Source organism: Eptesicus fuscus, chromosome 21 (genome assembly GCF_027574615.1).
Source record: "Eptesicus fuscus isolate TK198812 chromosome 21, DD_ASM_mEF_20220401, whole genome shotgun sequence".
Classification (NCBI taxonomy): domain Eukaryota; kingdom Metazoa; phylum Chordata; class Mammalia; order Chiroptera; family Vespertilionidae; genus Eptesicus; species Eptesicus fuscus.
Window position 1 is genome coordinate 43806163 of NC_072493.1, and position 26535 is coordinate 43832697.

At 55.8% G+C, this 26535-nt stretch overlaps 2 protein-coding genes across 2 annotated transcripts; one reads left to right on the top strand and one right to left on the bottom strand.

Moving 5' to 3' along the window:
• Window positions 1-686: 686 nt before the first annotated feature.
• NAPSA (napsin A aspartic peptidase) lies at window positions 687-9668 on the bottom strand. The gene is made up of 9 exons (XM_008154496.3): window positions 9552-9668; window positions 6957-7098; window positions 6745-6868; window positions 6466-6584; window positions 5922-6121; window positions 4488-4610; window positions 3711-3852; window positions 1215-1313; window positions 687-991 (listed from the first exon to the last, which is right to left on the bottom strand). The coding sequence occupies exons 1-9, from the start codon at window positions 9629-9631 to the stop codon at window positions 752-754; spliced, it is 1269 nt and encodes a 422-aa protein (XP_008152718.3). The 5' UTR covers window positions 9632-9668; the 3' UTR covers window positions 687-751.
• Window positions 9669-18165: 8497 nt separating this feature from the next.
• NR1H2 (nuclear receptor subfamily 1 group H member 2) lies at window positions 18166-25520 on the top strand. The gene is made up of 10 exons (XM_028129398.2): window positions 18166-18263; window positions 18392-18525; window positions 19061-19122; window positions 19209-19340; window positions 19651-19941; window positions 20021-20280; window positions 20472-20651; window positions 21264-21363; window positions 24295-24503; window positions 24843-25520. The coding sequence occupies exons 3-10, from the start codon at window positions 19080-19082 to the stop codon at window positions 24987-24989; spliced, it is 1362 nt and encodes a 453-aa protein (XP_027985199.2). The 5' UTR covers window positions 18166-18263; window positions 18392-18525; window positions 19061-19079; the 3' UTR covers window positions 24990-25520.
• Window positions 25521-26535: the final 1015 nt, after the last annotated feature.

The window sequence follows — 26535 nt, forward strand, 5'->3', positions numbered from 1 at the left end:
TAGTCCCCGTCTCCCGAGTCCCCCGCCTCCACAACTAGGATTTGGGCTGTCTCACCGCCCCTGTCCCTGAACCTTCTACCCCTCTCTGTACTCACCCCAAGTCGAGGCGGGGCGGGGATGGGGGAATCCGGGGCTGGCGATGGGGGGAGGGGTGACCCAGCTCTGGGCAGCAAAAGGCTGCGTAGGGGGAGTGACATCATCGCCGGAGGAGGGGCAGCACAGCGCCCCCAACCCAGGGGCTTCATGCCCCGCCTTTATGGGGTCCGAGAACCCAAGAGGAGAGAGGAGGAACAGGAGATGAAGTCTGCGGGGACGATATCCCCTCCCCTTAGGATAAGAATCAGAAAACTCTACGATTTCATCCAACCCCCATTGCCACCTGTCGCTGCCGCCGCGACCTGTCGCCTCCTACGCATGTTGTGTCTGCGCCCGCCCCCAAGGCCGTGAACACAGCCCGAACTACAACGTCCGTGATGCTCCGCGGTGTCGGAAGCCTTTGACAAGAGGCAGTTGTAGGCGCAGGGCTTCATGGGACTCGTAGTATAAGACACCCACACCAGTGTGAGCCCTGAAGAAAAGGAGCGATACTTTTATCCTCCCTTTCCTCAACTACAGAGAGCCAGACACTAGTTTTTCTCTCCAAAAACTACACACTTAAATAAAAGCTACTCAGGTAGGTAGGTAGGTTCAATGGAAATAGCGAATTTTTATTGAGTAGCGGGACCTCGGCTATCACCCAGTGCGCATGCGTCTAACCAGGACGCCTTCCGGAGAACTGCGCCTGCGTGAACCCACCGCCTAGCGGTCCGGCGCCGCGGGGACGAGCGCGCGCCAGCCCCACTCGGGCACCTTTCTTCAGGTTCCCGCGGTCGAAGACCGCCACGTAGCTGCGCAAGAAGACATCGCCGAGGATCCAGAGGGGCCCATCCGGCGGGGGCACGTCCAGGGCCTGGAAGCCAAGCAAGCAGAGGCGGGCGCCACCCCGAGCAATCTGCAAGGTGACAAGCCGGGCCACGGGGTGTCACGCCCTCCGAGCCTGCTTCTTCCCTGGAAGCCAAAGCTTCGCCCGCCCACTCCCCGGGCACAGGAAAGGTTTCTCTGGCCCCTACTCGGTCCTTGTGCGTGTGAGGTCTCACTCCCAGCTCCACCTTCTGAGGCGCCCCCCGCCCCCCCACTTACCGCGTCACCCTGACGTCTTTCTGACCGCTGCCTACCTGGATGACGTAGTCCTGGGAGGTGAGGTTAAACCAGACACCCCCAAGGTTGAAGGCCACTGGAGGGAGCGTTGAGATGATCGAGCACTCGATAATGTACTGCGGGAAAGGGGAGCAAGAGGAGATGAGGGCTTCCTGCTCTGCTCCAGTTCCTTCCGTGGCTCCCCAGTGCCATACGTTCTGGGCAGCTGGGTATTCTGAACCTGTGAGCCGGACCCTGCTGCCTCCTCTAGCCTTCACATCTCTTCTTTCACCCTGTGTAATGGTCGCCACATCCCCTGGCCTCCTGTTTGATCAGACCTTCTTTTCCTCTAATTGTAGATCAAAAACTGGTGGCCCTTACCCAGCCGGTGTGGCTCAATGGTTGAGCGTCAACCCATTCACCAGGAGGTCACCAGCTCTATTCCGGGTCAGGGCACATGCCTGGGTTGTGCGCTCGATCCCCAGTAGGGGGCGTGGAGGAGGCAGTCGATGTTGCCCTCTCATCAATGTTTCTCTCTCTCCCTCAACCTTCCACTCTCTCTAAAGTCAATAATTTTTTTAAAAGACATTTAAGAAAAAACCTGGTAGCCCATTTTGGAGTGCCCAGGTGTATTTAATTTGTCTTACACTGGGTCTAAAATGATTTTTGAAAGATTTTTAAAAATATTTTTTATTCGTTTCAGAGAGGAAGGGAGAGGGAGAGAGAGAGAGCTAGAAACATCAGTGATGAGAGAGAATCATTGATTGGCTGCCCCCTGAATGTCCCCCAGTGAGGATCCAGCCCTCACCCTGACCAGGAATGGAACTGTGGTCTTTGCTCAACCACTGAGCCACATGGGCCAGGCTAAAATGATTTAAAAATTCATTAGCACCTGTATGCCATGGCGGTACAGGTTGTGTCCTGTGGAGCCTGCTGCTGTGCAACCTTATACAAGTTACTTAACCTCTCTCTGCTCAGTTCCCAATCTGAACATATAGATGGTGAGAATACTCACCTTGTGTGACAAAGAAATGAGTTAGCTGGGGAAAATGCCTGACACATAGTAAGTGCTATTATTATTTGCAAACCAGGGGCTTTTAAAAAAACCGATTTCAGGTTTCTCCAATAAACCAGCGAGCTGGCTTTCCCCAGACAGCAAACTTGGCTGGAGCCGAGTCGCTGAGAGCTACCCTTTTAGATTGATGGGGTGTGTGCTCTCCAGTTAACCTCAATTTCCACCACTCCCAAGGTCCTAATAATACAATATTAGACTATTATTAGCAACCCAAGAAGTTTATCTTCCTGAAAAACCAATAGGAATGACCTAGTTGGGAAGACAGGAAATGATAAGAACAAGGTTGATGAAAACATCCACAGACAGGCATCAAGGCATTGTTCCCAGCACCTTACGTGGATGTATCGATTCAGTCCTCACAACACACCTGAGAAATGGGTATTAGTAACCCCATTTTAAAATATATTGATTGATTGATTTCAGAGAGGAAGGGAGAAAGAGAGAGAGAGAACATCAATGATGAGAATCACTGATCAGCTGTCTCCTGCACACTCCCCACTGGCATCGAGCCCGAAACCCAGGCATGTGCCCTTGGCCGGAATTTAACCTGGGACCCTTCGGTCCGCAGGCTGACGCTCTATCCAGTGAGCCAAGCCGGCTAGGGCAGTGACCCCATTTTAGAGATTGGAAAACTGAGGCCAGAGAATGTTAAGTGGCCTGTCCAAGATCACACAGCCAGCCAGGAAACGGCAGAGCTGGATTCCACCCTGGGCAACGCACAGTCACAACCTCTGGGACCTCCCGGCTCCTGTAGCTCATTACAGGCCTACAGACGTCCTAGGCATTGAACGTGAACCTCAGCAACTGAGTTCTCTCCACCCTCTCCGAAGCGCCAAAGAGCACAGGGATGGAGACAGAGATTCAGACCCAGAAGGATACGGATGCTGCAGGGCCGGAGGGGGAAGTGGGGGCAGCTCTTAGGTTGCACTGAGCCCCACTGGATGCTGGAAACACCCTTTGTGTGGCTTCTGGGAACCTAACCCCTCCAGGCGCTCCTTCCTGCCTCTGGCTGCTCCTGTCCTGTCCCCACTTTCACTCCATGGGGTTGTTCCCCGAGGATGTTCCTGGGACCCCTTCTGTCGCCCGGGAGGGCTCGCCTTTCCATGGCTGTGATTACTGTCTGAGGGCTGCTGGCCCCTAAATGTGACGCCTGAGCTTCTTCCACACGGCGCCCCGCCCCCCACCGACATCCCCGGGTCCCCTAGCCTTCTCACTCCCATCCAGTCCTGAACAGACCTCTGTCATCATCTCCCATCCACTGAGTCACTCTGTAGACACGTGGGTGGTGTCCTTGCTTCCTCCCACTTCCCCCAGCCTGTCACAGCGCCCAGTGCCTTCCGCCCTGGAATGGCTCCGGGCCCCCAATTCTCGCCATTGGGCCCCAGCATCCTGCTCAGGCTCTGCCAGTAAACCCCGATCAGCCTTCCCAGCCTGCCCCTACCAGACACTGGGTCCTCACCTTCCCCAGCAGGGGGAATCCCCCGATCGCCCTATGCAGGGCCCGGATCTCCTCAGTGGGTCCCGTGATGAGAGATGTGCCTGTGTCCAGAATGGCAGGACAGCCCTGGGCACAGAGAGTCAGCCCTGTGCCCACCTTCACACTGTGATTTGGAAGGGGGCAGTCATTAGAGCCAGTGTCCTAGGAGTCCAGGCCCCCAGCCCTCCTCCCTCAACCCAGGAGTCCAGGCCCCCAGCCCCTCCTTCCCCAGACCCAGGAGTCCAGGCCCCCAGCCCTCCTCCCTCAGACCCAGGAGTCCAGGCCCCCAGCCCCTCCTCCCTCACACCCAGGAGTCCAGGCCCCCAGCCCCCCCTCCCTCAGACCCAGGAGTCCAGGCCCCCAGCCCCCCCTCCCTCAGACCCAGGAGTCCAGGCTCCCAGCCCCCCCTCCCTCAGACCCAGGAGTCCAGGCTCCCAGCCCCCCCTCCCTCAGACCCAGGAGTCCAGGCCCCCAGCCCCCCCTCCCTCAGACCCAGGAGTCCAGGCTCCCAGCCCCCCCTCCCTCAGACCCAGGAGTCCAGGCCCCCAGCCCCTCCTCCCTCACACCCAGGAGTCCAGGCCCCCAGCCCCCCCTCCCTCAGACCCAGGAGTCCAGGCCCCCAGCCCCTCCTCCCTCAGACCCAGGAGTCCAGCCACCAGCTCCCTTCCCACCAGGACACTGGAGAGCAATCTCAGCACACACCCCCCACACACACACACAACACCCACCCCTGCCAGCCTAGAAGGCCAGCACCCTCACCGCTCCATGTGGACCTGCCAGTAGGCAGGGATGGTGACTGGCACGTAGGTGAGGGGTGGGATGTAGTGTGCTGGGTCCGAACCACCCAGAACCAGCTCTCCTCCATCAGCTGCTTCAGGGTCCCTGCAGAGACAAGAATGCTGCAGTGTCACCAGAGTTTGCCCTGCCCGCCCCCCCCCCCCCAGAGTGGCCGAGGAAAGGACTTCCTGCCCAGGGGGTGGTTCTGGGCTCTAGATGGGGCAGTGAGATGCAGGCAGGGCCCGAAGTTGGAACTGGACGTGAAAACAAGTGCAGCCTTTCCTGGTGATGAGGATTTTATGGTCCTGCAGGCTGCCTGGGCTGGGAGTGGGACTTCCTGGTTTGGCTGTGGGAGGTAGAACTTTTGGGGGTAAATTTTAATGAGTTTAGTTGAGCTAAAACTGACGACATAGGCCAGGGAGCAAGATCTCCAATGTTCCTTTGCGGGGGGGGGGGGGGGGGTTTAAGAGGAGCATTGGGGTTTCTGACCTGACTCTGGAAGGCGTATGTGATTGTGTTAGAGTGGGGTGGCTTCCTAGTGGATGGGGAGAGTATTTGAATTCCATGTCTTGCCATTCAGAGGCCATAGCTTTCCTGAGTTGGCTGGGAGTGATGGGGGCAGGGGGCGGGACTTCCTGGAGGTGTGCGAGGGCAGGATCCACCAAGAGGTGGGCGACTCCCGAGTAGGTTCAGGTCAGAATCACTGAATGGGCGTAGGGTGTTCTGAGATGGGCCTGGGCAGGAAGGTGGAGCCGCCCTGGACCGTCTGAGCATAAAGCTGAGCTTCCTAAGAGGTGAGTGGGTCTTCTTGGATTAAAATGGACAATGCCTGCCCTAGCTGGTTTGGCTCAGTGGATAGAGCGTCTGCCTGTGGATTGAAGGGTCCCAGGTTCAATTCCCATCAAGGGCACATGCCCAGGTTGTGGGCTCCATCCCCAGTGGGGGCTGTGCAGGAGGCAGCCAATTGATGATTCTCTCTCATCATGGATGTTTCTGTCTCTCAATCTCTCCCTCTTCCTGTCTCTCTGAAATCAAGAAAAACGTATTTTAAAAAATGGGCAATTCCTGACTTCTGTTGTGTGCTCTCCAATGGAAGGCGGGCTTTCTTTATGGTGAAGAAGGATTCTTAACTTGAGTATTTGACGGGGTCGGGCATCTGAGTCGGAAACACGGAGCTTTTTAACTGATGGCGAGTTTCTCTAGTATATTTTTGGGTGTTGCTTAGTGAGTGGGACCTATCAGTAGGGGTCAGGTGTTTCTTATGTGGGGTATGTGAACTTCCTGTGTTGGGTGGATGACTTCCTAAACGGAGAGGAGCTCAGTGGTCTCCTGAATGAAGGGTGGGACTTCCTGAAGGCGGGCAGAGCTTCCTCCTTGGGGCCAGGCCTCACGGGAAGGTAGACCCTCCCACGTTACCTGTTGAGGTAGAAGGAGAAGACAGGCTTGTCCAGCAGACCTTGGGCCACCAGTGCATCCAGTGGGGGCCGAACTCCTCCCACGGCCAGAATGGGGAAACCGAGGCCCAGTATCCCATCGAAGCGGGCAAACACGAAGACCAGGCTGGGCTCCCACAGCGCCTCCCCGAAAACCACTGATGCGTTCGTGATTCCCCCAATCTAGGGGAAGATTCAAATGGGGCGAGCTATTTCTGGGAGGGCATTTCCCATATAGTCCTGAGTGGTCCCCAGCTAAGGCCTGAGTCCAGGGAACGTCGGGAAACAACTCCAGCTGCCGGAGAAGCTTCATTCCCCCAACCCCCAACCCCCCCCCCTCCCCCCCCCCCCGCCCACCACCACCAAAGGATCCCCACCCCTTTACCCGGGAAGCCCGCCTCCCCACTTGGGAAGCCCTGCCCATTTCCCCAGGAAGCTCCACCTCCTCAAGCCCTTCCCTAAGCCAGATCATCTTAGACATTGGGGTTCTCCCAGGTTCAAGCCTTCCTGGGGTCAAGGTCACCTACAGTCAGCTTGTCCTCACTCAGGATGCCGCTTAGCCGCCCAGATCCATACTGAATGGCAAATGTAGTCCCGTTTGGCTTGAAGGAGCTGGAGGCTTTAGGGTCGAAGCGGTGGTGGAACCCTAGGTCAGAAGGTCGGGAGTCTGTCACTGGGGGAGCAGAGTCTTCCTTGTGAGGGCGTGTCAGAAGAGAAGGGGGCCTCAAAACCCCTTGGGAAGCTAGGACCTAGCCCCCTTCTCCCTTGAACCCCACTCAGCCTTATTCCCCCCCATAAAAGCTCACAGCAGGGCAGACTGAAGAAGTTGCATCTCCTGGACGGGACCCAGAGATTGGAGGAGCCAGTGTCAAAGATGACAGAGAAGTTTTGTGGGGGCGTCCCCAGCCCGATTTTCCCATAATACTGGGCCTGAGGGCAAAAAAAAATAAGGAGAGAGGGTGAGTGAAGAACTTGACCTTAGGGCCGGAGAGCGGGGCTGTGAGGGGCTGACACTCACGTTCATGAAGTTGGAGAGAGGCACAAAGGCGGACCTGCCCCCTGGGGATGGGGCCCCCAGCCCAAGGGGCTCTTCTGGGTTCCCCCATCCCCTCAGTGGGTTCGGGGTCCTGCTTCCAGTGAAGACGCGGCGAAGAGGGATTCTGTGGGGAGGAGGATATGAACAGCTAGGAAGATATCCTTCCCATAGACCTTCTATCACAGTCTTTCCCAAATCCTCTATAATAATAAAAGTGTAACATGCTAATTAGACCGGACAGCCAAACAAACTTCCAGAATCCTTCCAGACGATCTTCCGGACAAAGTTGGGGCTGCGAGGGCTGAGACTCTTACACATATTTCGTGCACCAGGCCTCTAGTCCTAATATATAAAAAGCCAGCAGCCATCACAACTGAAACAACCTGACGGATGACCGAACAGCAGGCTGCGTGGGGCGACCAGGCCGGCAGGGGTGACCAGGCTGGCAGGGGGGGCAGTTGGGGGCAACCAGGATGGCAGAGGGGGGCAGTTGGGGGTGATCAGGCTGGCGGGGGGGGGCAGTAAGGGGTGACCAGATGGGCAGGCAGGTGAGCAGTTGGAAGCTAGCAGTCCCGGATTGTGAGAGGGATTCCGACTGCTGGTTTAGGTCCAATCCCTGGGATCGGGCCTAAACCATCAGTCGGACAACCCCTGAGGGGTCCCGGATTGGAAAGGGTGCAGGCTGGGCTGAGGGGACCCCTCCTGTGCACAAATTTCGTGTACCAGGCCTCTAGTAGAATATGATGCAAAGCAAACATCTTCGTGGCCCCACAGACAGTAACAGTCATTAGCAGAAACCCTACCGAACACCTACCAGACCATGATGGCAAATTTCCCCAAGACTTTACAAGAGCAAACCAACCGAAACAGACCAGACCTACCCCAAAAGCTTTCAGTAATAGACACATTCCAATGAACATAAAACAAGCCATTCCCAGGGCATGGCACTCACAAAGTTTTCCAAAGACCCTACATAAAACTAGCCTTTGTGAAAAAATCCTCACATGCTTTAGTTGGTGGCATTGGAGACTATTTCTCCCACCATTGGGGGAAAATATAAGCACCAAATCCCAATTTCACTCTTTATACTATTTCGATGCGCGAAATTTGTGCAAGCATAGGCCTTCCCCCGGTCTCTGGCTTTGTCCGGAAGGACGTCCGGTCTAATTAGCATATTATACTTTTATTATTATAGATACATTCCAGACATATCAACAGCTTGATGTGACATGTAAAATTGCCAGAGCACTAGAAAGAAGTAAAATGTTTAAATAGCCCGGCCGGTCTGGCTCAATTGGTTGAGCATCGTCCCATGCACCTGAAAGTTGCCGGTTCGATTCCTGGTCAGGGCACAATGCCCGGGTTGCAGGCTTGATCCCTGGGAGGGGGTGTGCAGGAGGCAGCAGATTGATGTTCTGCTCTCACATCGATGTTTCTCTCCCTTCCTCTCTCTGCTCCCGCCCTCTCTCTCTAAAATCAATACAAGTACGTTTAAAAGTTCTGAGCGCTCAGCTTCTGATGGAGTAGACGGGGAGGGAGCCTGATAAGTGGCATTTCTCACAAGTTCCTGCAGGGGTTGCTGTTGGCCGGACAACACTCAGAGAACCGCTCTCCGCGGACTTGGGGAATGACGGCCGTGATCTCTTAGGTAACAGCCGGTGCGCCAACCTCGGGGCGCAGGGGTAGTTCTTGTACCTGCCTCTCGTCACTCCTGGAGCCCCGCCCCCCCCTCACTGGTCACTCCTGGAGCCCCGCCCCCCCTCACTGCTTTGCTCCCCTCCACCCCCCACCCCACCCGCATCCCCGTGACTCCGTGACTTGGTCCTTGAGAGGCTCAGGAATGTGAAGTGGGGGAAAGGGCTCCTGGAACAGTGTACCCCTCTTTCCCGTCTGGAGTTTCAGCGGGTGGGGAGAGGAAGGGAGAGATTGGGGTGGCACTGGCCCGATGGGGGGATCATGGGGGTCCCCCAAAATGGACTTACTGAGACCTAAACAGTTTGGAAGATGCGAATCGGAGGGAGTGCCCGTTTACATGCCCCAGACCTGGGTCTCTGTCCCTGCGGGGAGGTGTTTCCCAGCCTGGAGACCCCAGGACCAGCTCATCAGAGTGCCCCCAAAACCATGAAGGGAGAACAGGGGAGGGTCCCCAGTCAAGGGTTTCGGGGCTGGAGGATCTTGGACTTAAAGGGCTGGGGTCTGCCCTGGGAAGTGTGGCCCAGTGGTTAGGGCATGGGCCTGCGCACTGCAGGGTCGTGGGTTCCATTCACGGTCAAGGGCAGTACCTGGGTTGCAGGTTCATCCCGGTTCCCAGTCAGGGCGCCTGCAGGAGGCAACCCATGGATGTGTCTCTCTCACATCGATGTTTCTCTCTCTCTCTCTCCTCCTCTCCCTCCCTTCCACTCTCTCTAAAAAAACATCAGTGGGGTCTTAGGACCTGGCAGGGTGGAGCCCTTGGGTGAGAACCCAGTTTGGAGCCCCTGGAAGCCGTGACGAGTCTGGGGCGCCAGGGTGGACAGTCACTTGAAGGGGAAGGAGGGGAGAGTCTGTCCCAGGTTTGGGGGTGGGGGTCCCCAGTACCGGATCAGCGCGGCGCCGGCGGGCCCAGCGGTCAGCAGCGGCGGCAGCAGCAGCAGCAGCAGCTGAGGCGGCAGTGACATCTCTGGGGACCGGGTGTGGGCCAGACCTGCCAGCGCCCTTTTCTCTCTCCCGAGGCTCCGCCCTGCACCCCGCCCACCTCGGGTTTTGGAGGTGACCGCGGCCTGAGTCCCTGGGGGAGGGGGGCTGACTCGGGAGGAAGGGGGGGTATTGTTGGACGGATGTGCGGGTGTTTTTGGAGTTTGCAGAAGCATTATCCAGTGTCACTGTCACTCCCAGCTCCGGTGGCGGTGATGGCGGGGGTCTCCTGCGCCCCCAGTCCTCGTCTGTTAGCGACTCTGGCTTTAACATGTAACTTCCACTTCCTCTTTCTGAGACTCATTAACCAGAAGGGTTTTCTTGAGCTAGCGCAGGGGTGGGTGAGGTGTGGGTGGAAGGGCTGGGGGAAGGGAGAGAGGACCAGACGAGACTTTCTCTTTCCCCTGTTAGGCGGGACCTCGAGAGTGTCAGAGCCTCCCTCCCCCACTCTGTTTTATTGGGGAAATAACTGAAACACAAATAAAAGTCGTCCATAGCCCCACCACCAACCAAATCAGCATAGTCCTGGCCGGGCAGCTCATTGGTTAGAGCATCCCCCCCACTCCGCCTAGGTTGAGAGTTCAATTCCTGGTCTGGGCACATACAAGAAGCATCCCGCCCTGGCCAGTGTGGCTCCATGGTTGGGCGTCACCCCGTGCACTGGAAGGTTGTGGGTCCGATTCCTGGTCCAGGTGGGTGCATGCCCGGGTTTCGGGCTCGATCCCTAGGACAGGGGCATGCAGGAGGCAGCCGGTCCACGTTTTGCTCTCGACTGGATGTTTCTCTCTCACTCTCCCTTCCTCTCTCTCTAGAAATCAATTTTTAAAATATATATATATTTTATTGACTTTTTACAGAGAGGAAGGAAGAGGGATAGAGAGTTAGAAACATCGATGAGAGAGAAACATCGATCAGCTGCCTCCTGCACACCCCCCACCGGGGATGTGCCCGCAACCAAGGTACATGCCCTTGACCGGAATCGAACCCGGGACCCTTCAGTCCACAGGCCGACGCTCCATCCACTGAGCCTAACTGGTTTCGGCTAGAAATCAGTTTTTTAAAAAAGCAACCAATGAGTGCATAAATAAGTGGAACAACACACCGCTGTTTCTCTATCTTTCTCTCTGTCTCAAATCAATAAGTGAAAATTTTAAAAAGAAAGAAAAAGCATAAAAATAATTCTCATGGACTCTCTGTCACTAAGCCTCCCCCCATGTTTCCCTGATGAAGCTTCTCAAACATCCTATATAATAAAAGGCTAATATGCAAATTGACTGAATGGCAGAATGACCTGACGCTATGACGCACACTGACCACCAGGGGGCAGATGCTCAATGCAGGAGCTGCCCCCTGGTGGCCAGTGCGCTCCCACAGAGGGAGCGCCTCTCAGCCAGAAGCCGGACTCACGGCTGGTGAGCACAGTGATGGTGGCAGGAGCCTCTCTTGCCTCCGCAGCAGCGCTAAGGACCCCTCGGGCGATGTCCGCGGGCCTAAGCCGGCAGTCAGACATCCCCCGAGGGGTCCCGGACTGCGAGAGGCTGCAGGCCGGGCTGAAGGACTCCCCCTCCCCCCAGTGCACGGATGTCGTGCATCAGGCCTCTAGTATTGTTATGAAGAGTTTGAAGCAAAGTCAAAAGAATACACAGTAAACCCCATTACTCACCACCTAGCCTCTGCAATTACCATACTATGCGGGACTTTCTTCATTACACATCTAACCAGTTGTCCCTCTCCATCCAGCAACCTCTCTGTTCTCATGATATATTTCAAGTAAGTTGCCAACATCACATATTTCACCCTTTAACTTTTGAGCATTTACGTGATCAGCTTACTGGGCTTTTATGTATAAAAATAAAATACCGGACCAAGATGTAACACATTTCCTGCTCCCCAGAAAGTTCTCTGTCACTGTCTCCCGGTCAGTGTCCCCCAGAAGTAATGAGTACCCTGATGTCTATGGCCACAGACTAGTTTCACCTGTTCTTGCATGTCACATAAAATGAATCACATGAATTCTTCCTGGGTGTCCAAATTTTATCACTCAATATTATATCTTTGTGAGTCTTTTTGTTGTTATTAATTTTCATTGATTTTTAGAGTGCAAGGGAGGGGAGGAGGGAAGGAGAAAGAGAGGGAGGGAGAGAGAGAGAGTGAGGGAGAGAGATAGGAAGGGAGGGAGGGAGAGAAAGAGAAACATTGATGTGAGAGAAACACATCAATTGGTTGCCTCCCACATGAACCCCAACTGGGGCTGGGGATCGAACCTGCAACCCAGGTACATGCCCTTGACCGGGAATTGAACTCAAGACCCTTCAGTGTACAGGCTGATGCTCCAACCACTGAGCCACCCTGAACAGGGCCAGAAAAAAAAGTTTAAAAAAAAAAAGACAGAGATGATTGCCAGAAAAACAATAGAATGTACATTAGTACAACTCTGTAAATGCTATTTTCATTTACAAGACTTGGAAAACCCTAAAGAAAAGCAGACTTGGGCAGGTGTACTAGTCAGCTAATGCTGTGTAACAAATCACCTCAAAACGAAGTGGTTTAAGACAGAAATAACCACATTATCTTTTGTGATCTCCCTGAGTTAGAAATGTGAAAGCAGCTTGCCTGTGGGGTTGCAGACACATGTCAGCCGAGGCTGCCGTCATGTGACGGCTGGAGGATCTGCTTTCGGGATGGTGGGGGCCCCAACTCTTGAACTTGGGTTTTCCTGTGTGTGTGTGTGTGTGTGTGTGTGTGTGTGTGTGTGTGTGTGTGTGTGTATTTAGGTTGGTGTAGAAGGAAAGTCCCTTAGGTGTACCCTGGAGGAAAGGGATCTTCAAGGATGGAGTTACAAAGGTGGGGGTGTCCCAGGCAAAGAGGTGGGTCTAAGACCCCCCCCCCAAGTTTCCGAAAGCTTCCTCAGCAGCGCCATGAGGAAGGGGGGACATTCAGGGGGGGATCCTAAAGGAACAAAGGTTCAAGGGTTGTACAAATAATGATGCAAGAGAGAGGAGGAAATATCGCAAGTTTTGAGTAGGGACGGGAAGGGAGTCGGCGCCTGAGTGGAGGGTTGGCCTCTTACAGCTTGTCCAAAGGCGGCCATGGGAGGGGCAGCCGTGCGAGCCCCTCGGCAGATGGGCTGGGAGCGTCCCTGGGGTCCCTTCTATTTTGTTTTTGCAGCAAAAGAAGAAGTGAGAACGGAGAGAGGAAGGGGTACTGGAGGTTGAGAAAGAGAAAGTGGAAAATGGTTTCTCTGAGACGGGAGAAGAAAACTGTGAAACTGTGGGCTGCTTCTGAGAGTCCGCTTGGTTTCTGCTGTCACACCTCTGAAGTGCTTCCTCTCACGGCTCCCCTGGCAGCGAACGGGCACCGAGAAGGCAGGGAGTTCGCTTTCACCAGACAAGGACGATCCAGGGAGAAAGAGCAAGGGGGTTCGCGTTACGTGCGCAAGGACTCCATTGTGGTGGTTCACCGTAGAATCTGTGCTTTTGAATATATTTTATTGATTTTTACAGGGAGGAAGGGAGAGGGATAGAGAGCTAGAAACATCGATGAGAGAGAAACATCGATCAGCTGCCTCCTGCACACCCCCCACTGGGGATGTGCTCGCAACCAAGGTACATGCCCTTGACCGGAATCGAACCTGGGACCTTCCAGTCTGCAGGCCGACGCTCTATCCACTGAGCCAAACCGGTTTCGGCAGAATCTGTGCCTTTGAAGAAGGAAGTGGGGGCGAAGGCAACAGAGAGAAAAAATGGGTGGGGTGAAAGGGTCAGAGGTACCAGTGGCATTACAGAATGGAAAGGTCGCTACCCACAGGTTGAGAACCACTAGCAGGGTCGCCTAAGACCAACGGAAAACACAGATGTTTACATTACGATTCATAACAGTAGCAACATTACAGTTATGAAGTAGCAACGAAAATAATTTTATGGTTGGGGGTCACCACAACATGAGGAACTGTATTAAAGGGCCGCGGCATTAGGAAGGTTGAGAACCACTGCCCTATATGATTTGGTCCCACTCCCTCTCTGGCGTCATCTCTTCCCTCTCTGCCTCACTCACTCCAATTCAGCCACCTTGGCCTCCTTGCTATTCCTCAGACACCTCAGACATGCTCCTGCCTCAGGGCCTTTGCACAGGCTGATCTGCCTGAGTGTTTTCCCTCCAGAAAACCTTGCTCCCTTGCCGGAAGCCAATTCCAGCATGTGAACAGAGCGGAATCATCTGGAGATGGCTGAGGGCATTTCCCCAAACCTGAAAAGGATGCATAAATGATTGCTTGCTGCCAGACAGCTGAGGGCATTTCAATCTACATGTTATTGCCTCCTGCTGGCCAAACACCTGAACAGCTGGAGGTAGTTCCTCCAATCTGACAATGGATTCTGTATACCAAACCTTACACTTTGATATGTATATCTACCTCGCCTTAGGACAATTTGTGTTAATAAAAAGCAAGGGGTCCTGAGACAAGAGAGAACTTGGTTTCTTTAGCCAAGCTCCTCTGGCCCCCCAAATGCCTTCCAAAATCATGTTTCATCTCTGGACTCTTGATTAATTTACACAGAGCACCTTCTCCAGATTCCTGAACCCTTCTAGATGCTGGATTAAGACCATCGGCACTCCCTCTCCTCCTTCAAATTTTTGCTTAAATGTCCCCTTCTTCGTGAAGTCAACCCTGGCCACCCTATTGAACATGGCAGCCATTCTCCCCCACCGTGTACCCTGATCTGCATTTTTCATAGACTCAAGGCTTTCTTACATGTCCCTAATCCTAAGATGTCATTGATGGTGAGCCATGTACATGTTAGCATCAGTGATAGTGTCTACCTTGGTAATTTACTTATTACCTTTAATGCCTGTTTCCCTTAGAATCTTATCTTCACCAGGGCATGCACCTGGGTCAGTTTCATTTGCCAGTGTCCCCAGCACCTAGGACAGTGCCTGGCATCTAGCCAGTGCTCAATCCATTTCTTTAACAACCCACTTTGAGCACCAGTGGGGGTTTCCCTGGCACAGCAGGCACAGAGTCAGTTTCTCTAGTAACTTTCACCACATCTCCCCCTCCTCTGTCTCAACAGTTGGAATACTTTCTCTTTTTTTTCTTTTTTGGTCATTCCTCACTAGAGGATATTTTTTCATTGACTTTTGAGAGAGAGAAAGAGAGAGAGAGATAAAAACATCGATTGGTTTCGATTGGTTGCCTCCCACATGGCCCCAACCAGACCAGGGCTGGGGGTCACGCCTACAACCGAGGTGCACGCTCTTGACCAGAATTGAACCTGTGGGAAGCCACCCATTGTCCTCACTATCAGAGAAGTGTAAACAAGGATTCCAGAACGCTGGTGACCCTTGAGCCCCTGGCAAGGGCCAGAGCCATGCACCGATTGTTTAGTCCAGACAATGGGGGCTCAAGCTATTTTCTGACCAGTCTCAGAGCAAATCTTTCTAATATTTACTGACCTTTAGGATGGTCTGTCTGTTACCGCCATTACCTGCCTAAGGGATAGATGTGTGTCCAAAATTGAATAAAAGGCTGGCGAGGCCTGAGCACCAGCGGAAGTCCTTCCCCTTGCGTTGGGCTCCCGCCTGGCCCCCCAATTTCCAAATTATTATTTCTTGTCTCTTTCATTTGCGCGCGGCCCCTCTTCCAGGTCCAGAACCCTGAACCCTGAAACACGCGGGACGTGGGTCATTCACATCTGGCACCCCCCACATGAACCCGGGACCAAAAACCGGCCAGGGCAGAATATTTTATCTTGATCCTTCAGGATCATCCTACCTGGATTCTGCACTATCCCAGTCCCAGCCTGCATTTCCCCAAATGGCCACATGGTGGCGGTGTGGTCCTATTTACACACACGTTTTGTTTGTTTTCTTTTAAGAGTCCTAGTTTATGACTTCTTCAAACTTTATGAACCATATTTCTAACAGCTAGATTTGTGATTACTCCCTACAGCATGAGGAAAGTATTTTCTGATGGACTATTTTTACATGAATTCCAGTAATACAGATACATTTCTTTTTCACGTAAATTTCAACACACATTTTAAAAAATATATTTTATTGATATTTTTTTACAGAGAGGAAGGGGGAGAGAGAGAGAGTTAGACACATTGATGAGAGAGAAACATCAATCAGCTGCCTCCTGCGCACCCCATACTGGGGATGTGCCCGCAACCAAGGTATATGCCCTTGACCGGAATCGAACCTGGGACCCTTGGAGTCCTCAGGCCGACGCTCTATCCACTGAGCCAAATCAGTTAGGGCTCAACACACATTTTTTTAAAGTCCTTTAAAAATTAGTATGTTCGCTATAAAACTGGTTGACTCTGCACGCAATGTTTTTACATTGGCACGTGGGCCTGGCTGGCGTGGCTCAGTGGTTGAGCATTGACCCGTGAGCCAGGAGGTCACAGTTCGATTCCCTGTCAGGACACATGCCTGTGTTGCAGGCTCCATCCCCAGTGGGGGGTGTGCTGGCTGCCGCCGCCCATTGCTCCTCTGGTTGCAAGTCTCATGGCGGGGGGTCCCTTAAAATTTAGGAGATGCACACTGTGCGGGGGAAAGAGGGAAAGGGAAAGGCTTGGGCGTGCTCCCTGGAGGCGAAGTGCAGGCTGGGTTCTTAGTTTTGAGGGTTTTAAAGACTGGGAGTTAGGAGAGGTCTTAGGGAAGGATCTCAACAGAATATTATCAGCTTTTCCAGGTGTATTGTTTTCTTTTTTAATATATATGTTTATTTTTATTTTTTTATTGATTTCAGAGAGGAAAGGAGAGGGAGAAAGAGATAAAAACATTAATGATGAGAGAGGATCATTGATCAGCTGCCTCCCGCCCCCCACTGGGGATTGAGCCAACAACCCAGGCATGTGCCCCTGAGCGGGATGGAACCAGGGGCTCTTGAGTCCGCAGGCCGATGCTCTATCCACTGAGCCAACCCGGCTAGGCCTCCAGCTGTATTGTTTTAGGGTCGTGCTCTCCACTGATTGGTCAGTGTCAGGGGTGATTAGTATCTAGCTGGTCCTGGTGCTGCTGGCCTGGTTTTGCTGCTTTTTGCTTTTCAGGGGCTTGGAGCTGAAATACAACTGAGGCCTAGATGTTATTTCCAGGGAGAAAAGCTCAGGGGGGTCAAAACCGCATGGCCAAGGATGTGTCAGGGGAGGAAAGGCCACCCGGGGGGCCAGGTTCAGCGCCAGTTTTGCCCATTGCTAGGCACCCAAGGCTTTTGGCCCTGGTGACCTGTATCTGGCTGTAAATTGTTCCACCAGTGTGTTCAGCTCTCTGTCTCAGTTTCCTCATCCCACTAGCCAAGGAATTTTCCTAGCTTCTTGCTGTCCTGCCTCAAAAAGAAATACAAATAACTTCCCCCGAGACTGAGAGGAATGTGACTTGCTCCAAAGCTGTTGCAATTCACCTCAGTCTATTTCAGCCCTTTGCACTGTGCTGATGGGGAAAAGTTAAACACAACTTTAACATCTGCAACAATAAACAGCTCCAACTTACCGGGCTCCTGATTTGAGCCTGGCCCAGTTCAAGCGTTTTACTTCACTTAATCATAATGACAATGCAGTGAGGTCTCGTTCCCAATTTACAGATGAAGAAACAGAGGCACAAGGAGGGTAAACAACTTGGCTTAACATTACACAGCGAGAAAGAAGGCATTGGTTCAGCCAATCCCCCTGATGCCCACCTTAACCACTTCTTTTGTGTGTGTTTTAAAAAATATATTTTTTATTATTGATTTGAGAGAGGAAGGGAGATGGAGAGAGAGAGAAAGAAAAACATCGATGAGAGAGAATCATTGATTGCCTTCCTCCTGCACGCCCCCCACAAGGGATCCATCTGGCAATCTGGGCATGTGGCCTGACTGGACTCGAACCCTGACCTCCTGGTTCATAGGTCCATGTTCAACCAGTGAGCGACACCAGCTGGGTTTAACCACTCGTTTTAATGGTAACATCCTCTGATGAAAAACTTCACAGCTTCAAGGCCATGCCAGATGGACCAAACAAGCTACAAAAATCATGGGTCAGACATTCTCATTTTTTAAAAAATGTATACATGCTCAATATAGAGCTGATTGTCATGGGGGAAAAGACTTTGGAACAACTTCCATCTTTTACCTGTCCAAGTATTCTGAGTTTTCTTTAACAGCTGGGTCAAGATTTGTAATTTAACTTATTTAAAACTAATAATCAGAGCATCTCCAAAATGAGGAAACTTATAACAACCAAAAAGGGACAAACATGCTTTAACTCCGTCCTGTGCGAAAAGGAGCCCTAGTTGGGGAGATAAATGCCGAGTAAGTCTTTTCCCGGGAGCCCAGAGAAACACTCGCGCCTGGCGGGGGGGTTTGGCACTGGCCACGTCTGACCGAATGAGTCCGGAACGCTTTCGCCTCTAGTGGACCTGCCGGGAGGGTCAACTTCCAAAGGGCGCACGACTTCCCTGCGGGGCTACTGACTTGGCTAGCTCCAGGCGGACCGGAAGTCCGTCACCCCCGACTCCCCTCCCCTTGCCGGAAGTGACACACAGTGGGGTTGCCGGAAGAAGTGGCGAAGTTACTTTTGAGAAGACCGGAGCGGCGGTGGCCTACAGGGGACACAGACGAGGAGAAAGAGAAGCAGAGTAAGGGGACAGGCGCAGGTGCATCCCAGTGTGGGGAGATGCGGGAGGCGCCCCAAGCCCGGGGCTTCCCGGAGTTCCCCGCACTTCTCTGCTCAGCCCTTCTCTCCTTCTCCCCCTCCTTTCCGTAGCTCGCGTCGCCCCCGGCTGTTTCCAGGGCAACCGGAGCAGGAGACCCCGCGAGAGACCGCCCACGAGACCCTCGCGCGCAGCCATGAGCCCCGCCCCCCACTGGTGTTTGGAGAGGGGCGGGACCTGGAGAGAGGTGTGGGAGCGGAGCCTGATGGGCGGGTGGGGGCGGGGCTTAATGGGCGGGGAGGGGTCGGGATCTGGGGGGGGAAGGGTACCGATGGAGCGGGGCAAAGTGATCCGCAGGCACATTTTGGGAGGAGTGAGGGTGGAACCTGGAAGGTGGACAGGATGGGGGCGGAGCAGAATAGGAGGAGGTGGGGATGGGCTGAGAGAGGGGTTTCCTTCCCCAGCCGAGGTGGGATGGAGTAAGAGGAGGTGGGATGAAACTTAGTGGGAAGAAGGGACAGTACCTGGACAGAGCGGGTGGGCGGGGCCGGAGTGGGCGGGGCCTACGGGGGGCGGGGTCTAGATGAGGACGTGGCTTGAGGCCAAGCCGGAGGCTGTGCTGCAGCAGGAGGGGCGGGCCCTGTTAGAGTTGGGGGACTGGGGTTGGGTTCTCTATGCCGTGAGGGGGGGATCTGGGAACGCTGGAAGAAAGGTGTTCCCCTCAAGACCTGCGGCTGAATTCCCCTGGCCCACAAGGCTCCCCGTCCCCCTGTATTTTGCAGGCTGCTCCGTGACCCCACCATGTCCACCCCTACCTCGAGTTCCCAGAATACCCCCTTGCCTGGTGAGTGAGCCCCTTCCCAGCCCAGCCCAGCCCACTGCTCCATCACACACGTGTCAGGAGAAACTCACTATACCCCCCTCTCTCAGGAAATGTGCCCCCTCAGCCCAGCGCCCCCTCTTCTAAACCCGTTGTGAAGGAGGAGCGTCCTGAGCCGTGGCCTGGGGGCCCGGACCCTGATGTCCCGGGCAGTGATGGGGTCGGCTCAGCCTGCAGCGTGGGTGAGACGGGGCCCAGAGACGGGCTGGGAGTTGGTATGGGAGGCAGGCGGAGGGATCCAGAAAGAGAGAAAGATCGGACATGAGGACACGAGGCTCCGATTGTTGACATTTTTTTCTTCTGCTCCTCCTCGACACCTCTCATTTCGATTCATTCTTGGGGTTCGCTGACATACACTTCTTTCCCCCTGAATCGCCATCTCCCTGGGTCACCTTCGATACTCCGGCTCTTTGCCTCTGTCTGCTCTCTCACGGGCCTCTCTGGCCGGCTTGTTTTTGTGACTCTCTCGTGGCTTCTGTCCGCCCTCCCCAGTCATCCCAGACCCGGCAGAGGAGCCAGAGCGCAAGCGTAAGAAGGGCCCGGCTCCAAAGATGCTGGGCCACGAGCTGTGCCGTGTGTGCGGGGACAAGGCCTCCGGCTTCCACTACAACGTGCTCAGTTGTGAAGGCTGCAAGGGCTTCTTCCGGCGCAGCGTGGTCCGAGGCGGGGCCGGGCGCTATGCCTGCCGGGGCGGTGGAACCTGCCAGATGGACGCCTTCATGCGACGCAAGTGCCAGCAATGCCGGCTGCGCAAGTGCAAGGAGGCCGGGATGAGGGAGCAGTGTGAGTGCCCGCGAGGGAGCAGCCAGCCTGGCCACTGCCCAGGCCTGGGGCCTCCGCTGAGGCCCGCATCTCCCCACAGGCGTCCTCTCCGAGGAGCAGATCCGGAAGAAGAAGATTCGGAAGCAGCAGCAGCAGCAGTCCCCGGCGACGCCAGGAGTCAGCAGCGGCTCAGCCTCGGGGCCTGGGGCCTCCCCTGGAGGGTCGGACGGGGGTGGCCAGGGCTCCGGGGAAGGCGAGGGTGTCCAGTTAACAGCTGCTCAGGAACTAATGATCCAGCAGTTGGTGGCGGCCCAGCTGCAGTGCAACAAGCGCTCCTTCTCCGACCAGCCCAAAGTCACGGTACTGGCCCTGGCGCAGCCTTGGGGGGCCGGGGGCCTGGCATGGGAAGGGAATGAGGCTCCAGAGGGCAGAGGCTGGGAGAGGAGGAGCTCCGGGGTGCAGGCTTTGCCTCAGGTTGCCCCCCTGGCCTTGGGTTCTTGGGAAGGGTCCAGAGAATAACCCCCACCCCATCCCCCACTCCCATGTCCCAGCCCTGGCCTCTGGGCGCAGACCCCCAGTCCCGCGATGCCCGCCAGCAGCGTTTTGCCCACTTCACGGAGCTGGCCATCATCTCAGTCCAGGAGATCGTGGACTTTGCCAAGCAGGTGCCCGGCTTCCTGCAGCTGGGCCGTGAGGACCAGATCGCCCTCCTAAAGGCGTCTACCATTGAGGTAACAGCCGGCCCTCCGATCCTCAGCCCAGCCCCTCCCTCCTGCCTGCAAGATAAGCCCTGGGACAAGCAAGATCCCCCCCCCCCGCCAGTCCTTGCCTTTGTGGGGATGTATCTGATGGAGGAATGTTAGAATACTAAGCAAGATCATCAGAGGTTCTCACGGGCCAGGGGGAGAAAGAAAATGGGCTGAGGCCGGAGGGACACACTTTAGAGAATGTGCCAGAAAGGCTGTTCGGAGGAGTTGGCATTTGAACCAAAACAATGGTAACAAATAAGGATTGAGTGCCAGGCCCCATTCCGAGTGCTGGGCACATGTGAGTGAACAAAACACACATCTCTCCCCTGTGCCTCCTGACCACCGGGGGGGGGAGTGTCCTGAGCGAAAGGTGCTGTGCGAGCTGGAACGGGGAGGGAGAGAGCTGGGAGGGTCCGGCGTGCTGACTGCAGGCTGCTGCGGCTGAGAACGGGGGATTGGGGGGGGGGGCAGAGGGACCAGGGATGATCCTGGTGAGGTCAGGCCCCCTTTCAGGCCAGGAGAGGAGGGACTGGTGGCCAAAGAGGTCACAGGGCCTCCTCATGCCCCTGCCTGCCCCCTCCCTGCTGCCCGCAGATCATGCTGCTGGAGACAGCCAGACGCTACAACCACGAGACGGAGTGCATCACCTTCCTGAAGGACTTCACCTACAGCAAGGACGACTTCCACCGCGCAGGTACGGCTGAGGGCAGGCGGGGACGGCGCAGGGTGGGGAGACCTGTCTGGGAGACCTCGGCTGCCTCACCCCTGTCTGAGCCTCCGTTTTCCCATCTCCAAAGTGGGGTGAGCCTGTGGCTCAATGGACTGGGCATCATCCCATGCACCGAAAGGTTGCCGGTTCGATTCCCAATCAGGGCACGTGCCCAGGTTGCAGCCTTGATCCCCGGTAGTAGGAGGCGTGCAGAAACATCACATTGATGTTTCTTTCTTTCTCCCTCTTCCTTTCTTTCTCAGTAAAAAAAAGTCTTTTAAAAAAAAGTGGGGTGAGGGTTGAGTCCCCCCCGCAGTCCGGTAAGAGCACGTTTATTGGTTGTTGACCGCCCGCTAGGACGCGGTGCAGGATGAGGCAGAGTCTCTGCTATCACGGAAGGCATCTTGGTGGGACTCGAAAGACGGTCTGTCCACCCACAGCCCGGTCCCACCCGAGGGCGGCTGGATCGCAGTCCATTGTGAAGTGTGCAGCCTACGCAGCTATTTAGGGCAACCCCGGTCCCCGCCCTCTCAGAGCGCTTAACCAGGGTGTGGGCTGGTGGAGGAGGTGCAGGGGAGCTGAGGGCTGAGCGGCATCGCCTCGGCAAAGGGGGGTGGGAGTAGCACTGCCCAGGGGAACCCCCTGTGCGGAGGCCTCTCTCTCGGCCTCTGGTCTTTCTCAGGAAGTCCTGCTCTCTACCGGGGGCACCTGTCTGCACTCCCAGATGTCTGCTTCTCACCCCCTCTTCCCTTCCTCCAACTCCTGGCCCTCCCATCTCTCAGGACAGTCAGTCACCCTCTAAGTAGGAGGTTGTCAGCAGGGCACGCGGGGGAGTGTTTTGGGCAGGGTGTCAGCATGTGCAAAGGCCCTGGGGTGGAGAAGAGCTGGGCAGTTGTAAGGAACTACAAGGAAGTCTTGGCAGCTGCAGCACAGAGATAAGGCTGGAGAAAAGGTTGGGGTCCCACTGCTCCCCCCATCCTCTGCCACTGCCACAGTCCAGGCCTCAGTTGTCTCTCTAGCCCAGTGGTCGGCAAACCGCGGCTCGCGAGCCACATGTGGCTCTTTGGCCCCTTGAGTGTGGCTCTTCCACAAAATACCACGTGCGGGCGCGCACGTACAGTGCGATTGAAACTCCGTGGCCCGTGCGCAGAAGTCGGTTTTCGGCCTGGGCGAGTCTATTTTGAAGAAGTGGCGTTAGAACACTCAAGGGGCCGAAGAGCCGCATGTGGCTCGCGAGCCGCGGTTTGCCGACCACTGCCCTAGCCCATGGCAGGGGTCCCTCACTGGTCACCCACCTCCACCCCTGCCCAGTGTGTCTGTTCACATAGTCAGAAGGATCCTATTAACCCCCTATCGGCCCATGTCCCGCTGCTCAGAACCCTCCGTGGCTCCCGTCCCCCTGGGAGGAAAGTACCACGGGCCTGCGGGGTCTGGCTCCGTCCCTCTCCCTCCTCATCCCCTGCCCCCGCTCCTCACTCACTCTCCTCCTGCCACACCGGTCTCCTCTTTCTTATTTGAATCATCAAACGCAATCCCGCTCAGAGCGTTTATACTTGCTGCTCCCTTTGCCCAGAACGAGGGCACCAGCTCATCCTGGCGTGCCCGGTTCCTTCCCAGTTTTTGTTTTCCTGATTGTGTGTGTGTGTGTGTGAGTGTGAGTATGTGTGTGTGTGTGTGTGTGTGTGTGTGTGTGAGTGTGTGTGTGTTTTCCCCATTATTGATTTTTTTACAGATTTTTTTTTTTTCCTAATCCTCACCCGAGGACATGTTTTTATTGATTTGAGAGAGAGAGGGGAAGGGAGAGAGACACATCAATTGGTTGCCTCCCGTACACGCCCTGACCGGGGACCAAACCCACAACCTAGGTATGTGCCCGGGTTGACGCTACAACCAACAGAGCCACCCCCGCAGGGCCTTCCCAGTTTTCACACCGAATGTCTCGTGGCCCAAAAGCTCAGACAGAACAGGTGGTGGCACCCCGCCTGGAACCCTCGCTTCCTCGTCACTCGCTCCCTCTCCTCCCGGTCCTCGCTCTAAGGTCACCTCCACTGAGGCCCTCCGAAAGTGTCCCCCTCGGGTGACCACCTTGTCTGAGACGCTGACATGGTTCTCAGCGGCCCCCTGACCCTTCCCTGCTCTCTAGACCTCACCGCTACCTCACAGGCTGGAGAGGCGACGTATCTGTCTGTTATCTGTCCCCTCAACCCCCGTGTGAGTTCCGCAGAGCACGGACTTTGTCTTGTAAATGGCTCTCTCCGCTGGCACGTAGTAGGTACCCAGGGAAGTTTGACGAATGAATGAATAAAAGAGTCACTCTTGGGAATGAGTTCCACTGAGAGCAGTGGAAGCCACTACAGGGGGTGACACAATGTGACCTGGGCTTACAACGCTTTCCTTGCCCTGGCCGGTTTGGCTCAGTGGATAGCGCCTCGGCCTGCAGACTGAAGGGTCCCAGGTTCGATTCTGGTCAAGGGCGCATGCCTGGGTTGCGGGCTTGATCCCCAGTAGGGGGCGTGCAGGAGGCAGCCGTTCGATGATTCTCTCTCATTGATGTTTCTATCTCTCTCCCCTCTCCCTTCCTCTCTAAAATTAATTTTAAAATATATACAAAAACAAAAACTCTTTCCTTTTCCTGAGGAGAAGTCCGGAGAAGCCCAGAAGTGAAGGTGGTGATAGCGTAGCCATTACTGCATAAATGGCAGCTCTCAGAACTCATTCCCCCCCTCGGGCCAGGTTTATGGCACAGCTCCTCCGTGCCACGCACTCTCCAGGCAGTGGGGACACGGGTGAGCGGAGGAGGCAGGAACACTGGAGTGGCTGCTGACTTCCTCATCCCGCTGGGCAGCGTCAGGCCGGGTGTGGGGGCCGGTTTCGGGCGGCGTGTTTATCGGGGGGCCTCCGCCTCCCGCCCCACAGGCCTGCAGGTGGAGTTCATCAACCCCATCTTCGAGTTCTCCCGGGCCATGCGGCGGCTGGGCCTGGACGACGCCGAGTACGCCCTCCTCATTGCCATCAACATCTTCTCCGCCGACCGGCCCAACGTGCAGGAGCCCGGCCGCGTGGAGGCGCTGCAGCAGCCCTACGTGGAGGCGCTGCTCTCCTACACGCGCATCAAGAGGCCGCAGGTACCAGCCCGCCCTCCCGCAGAGGAGACCCAGTCCCGGGGGCTGGGAGGCACCCGCGTGGGGTCCCACCTCCTGCTCTGAGCCTGGCTTGTCTGCCTCCCTGGCAGCACCCTGAGCTCTGGCCCGTATCCTCTCAGCAGAGCCTGTGCTCAGGCCCTGTCCCCGCACCAAGGAGCTCGCCTGGTCCAAGCACAGGGGTGGGGTCCCCACGCTCTCGTTGGCCTCTGCCCACACTGGCTCTCCTGGCTCAGCCTGGGGAGGGGGTCGCTCCTGGTGGGCTGACCCGAGCCTCACAGCGCAGGGCCTGGCCAGCACCCACCGTCCTCCTGCCGCCCGCAGGACCAGCTGCGCTTCCCCCGCATGCTGATGAAGCTGGTGAGCCTGCGCACCCTCAGCTCCGTGCACTCGGAGCAGGTCTTCGCCCTGCGGCTCCAGGACAAGAAGCTGCCGCCTCTGCTGTCTGAGATCTGGGACGTCCACGAGTGAGGGTCCAGCAACCCTGCCCGCAGCCCTGCACCCTCCAACGAATGGACGTGGCCACGCCTTCCTCCTCCTGGGTGGCGGGGAAGGAGCCGAGCCTGGGGGCCCACCTTGTGGCTTGGAGCACAAGCCCTGGCCCTGCCAGCCCTTAGCCCTCAGGATAAGCCCCAGTCAGGGTCCAGGGGGCTCCCTCCCTGCCCACTGAGTCTTCCTGGGAGGTGTGGATGGGTCGCAGGCCCTGACCTCTGACCTCTCCAAGCACTTCCAGCTGCTCTCCCCGCCCAGCTTACACTCAAGCCCACTGCGCAGTGCACCTTGAACAGAGGGAGGGGAGGCCCATGGCTCTCTCCCACAGCCTGAGAGACCACAGGTCCCCTCTCCTTCTGCTTTTATTTAATAAAAACTAAAAGAAAAACCACACACAAAAAAAACGGGAAAATAAAATATGAATAGAAACCTGCCCTGAGCCAGAGTGAGTGTGAGAGGGGCTGGGGCTGGGCCGCCAGGGTCTTCCTCCACACTGGCCCTTTAGGAGGCTGCCAGGCGGGTGGGAGGGGTGTTCGCAGTCATCAGGCACTGGGGGTTCAGGAGAGGCCCCTGGTGGCCTCAGGGTCACCTCCCTGTGTAAGGCCAGTTGGAGCCAGCTCATGGAAGACAATTTAAGTGGATGAGGGGACTGGGACGTTCAAACAGTCGACAAGTACTTGCCGAAATACTTGCTGAAGCCACCTGTGTCCATTCTGAGACCATGTCATTCATTCTAGTCTGTATGGAGCATTTCCTAGGTGCCAAACACCGATTTTAGGCACTGGAAACCAGCGAACAAGACAGAGTCCCTCCTCAGAGGTGGCAGTGGGGGAGTGAATGGGGTCAGCTAGGATGTAAGGGAATGGGGGCAGCAGACGGGAGGGGGTGCTGGAGGAGAAAGGCAAGGCTTCACAAAGATCCCGTCCTAGCTGGGACCTAAACCTTGAGAACAAGGAGCCTGGGCCCCCACGATGTAGGGCACATGCCGGGTGTGGAAGGTGAGAGGCCCTGGTGAGTTCAGAATAGGGAGGGGCACCGAGGAGTTCTCTTAGCCGGATGGACAGCCCTGGTTGAGGGTGAAGGCGGTTTTGCTTAGAGAGATGGGCTGGTTACTGAAAGGTTATGTTGTTTGTGGGACGGGGGAGAGAGGACTGCAGAGATGAGAGTAGTTACAAATGGTGAGCTGGGCACCCCACTGGTGTGCCCTCCACCCCACTGGTGTGCCCGCCCCACGCTAGTTCTAGTTTACAGATGGGGAAACTTGAGGCCGTGAGACCGAACAGATCAGGCCGGGACCTGAGCACGTACAGCCAGCTCCTGCAGGGAGGGCGGACGTCAGGCCGGTGCAAGGACGGTCAGTGCGCAGGTGGTCCCCGCGGGCAGCAGGCAGGAGGGGTTGCGGAGGCTGCGCGCGCAGCGCCCGAGGGCTGGCGGGGGTGGTGCCCCAGGGTGGCTGCGCGCGCAGCCTTCACTTGGCCGCGAAGCTTCCGCAAGGAGGGGCGTGGCTTCGGGCCGCCTAAGTCAA

What these genes read in the sequence shown, in the direction of transcription:
- NAPSA (XM_008154496.3), bottom strand. Translation starts at nt 9,631, where the DNA reads ATGTCACTGCCGCCTCAGCTGCTGCTGCTGCTGCTGCCGCCGCTGCTG. An exon ending in CTTCTTCAGTCTGCCCTGCT is followed by an intron (nt 6,585 to 6,744) that starts GTGAGCTTTTAT and finishes CTTCTGACCTAG; the next exon opens with GGTTCCACCACCGCTTCGAC. An exon ending in GATTCCCCCTGCTGGGGAAG is followed by an intron (nt 1,314 to 3,710) that starts GTGAGGACCCAG and finishes CCTTTCCCGCAG; the next exon opens with TACATTATCGAGTGCTCGAT.
- NR1H2 (XM_028129398.2), top strand. Translation starts at nt 19,080, where the DNA reads ATGTCCACCCCTACCTCGAGTTCCCAGAATACCCCCTTGCCTG. An exon ending in CGGCTCAGCCTGCAGCGTGG is followed by an intron (nt 19,341 to 19,650) that starts GTGAGACGGGGC and finishes CGCCCTCCCCAG; the next exon opens with TCATCCCAGACCCGGCAGAG. An exon ending in CGCGCATCAAGAGGCCGCAG is followed by an intron (nt 24,504 to 24,842) that starts GTACCAGCCCGC and finishes TGCCGCCCGCAG; the next exon opens with GACCAGCTGCGCTTCCCCCG.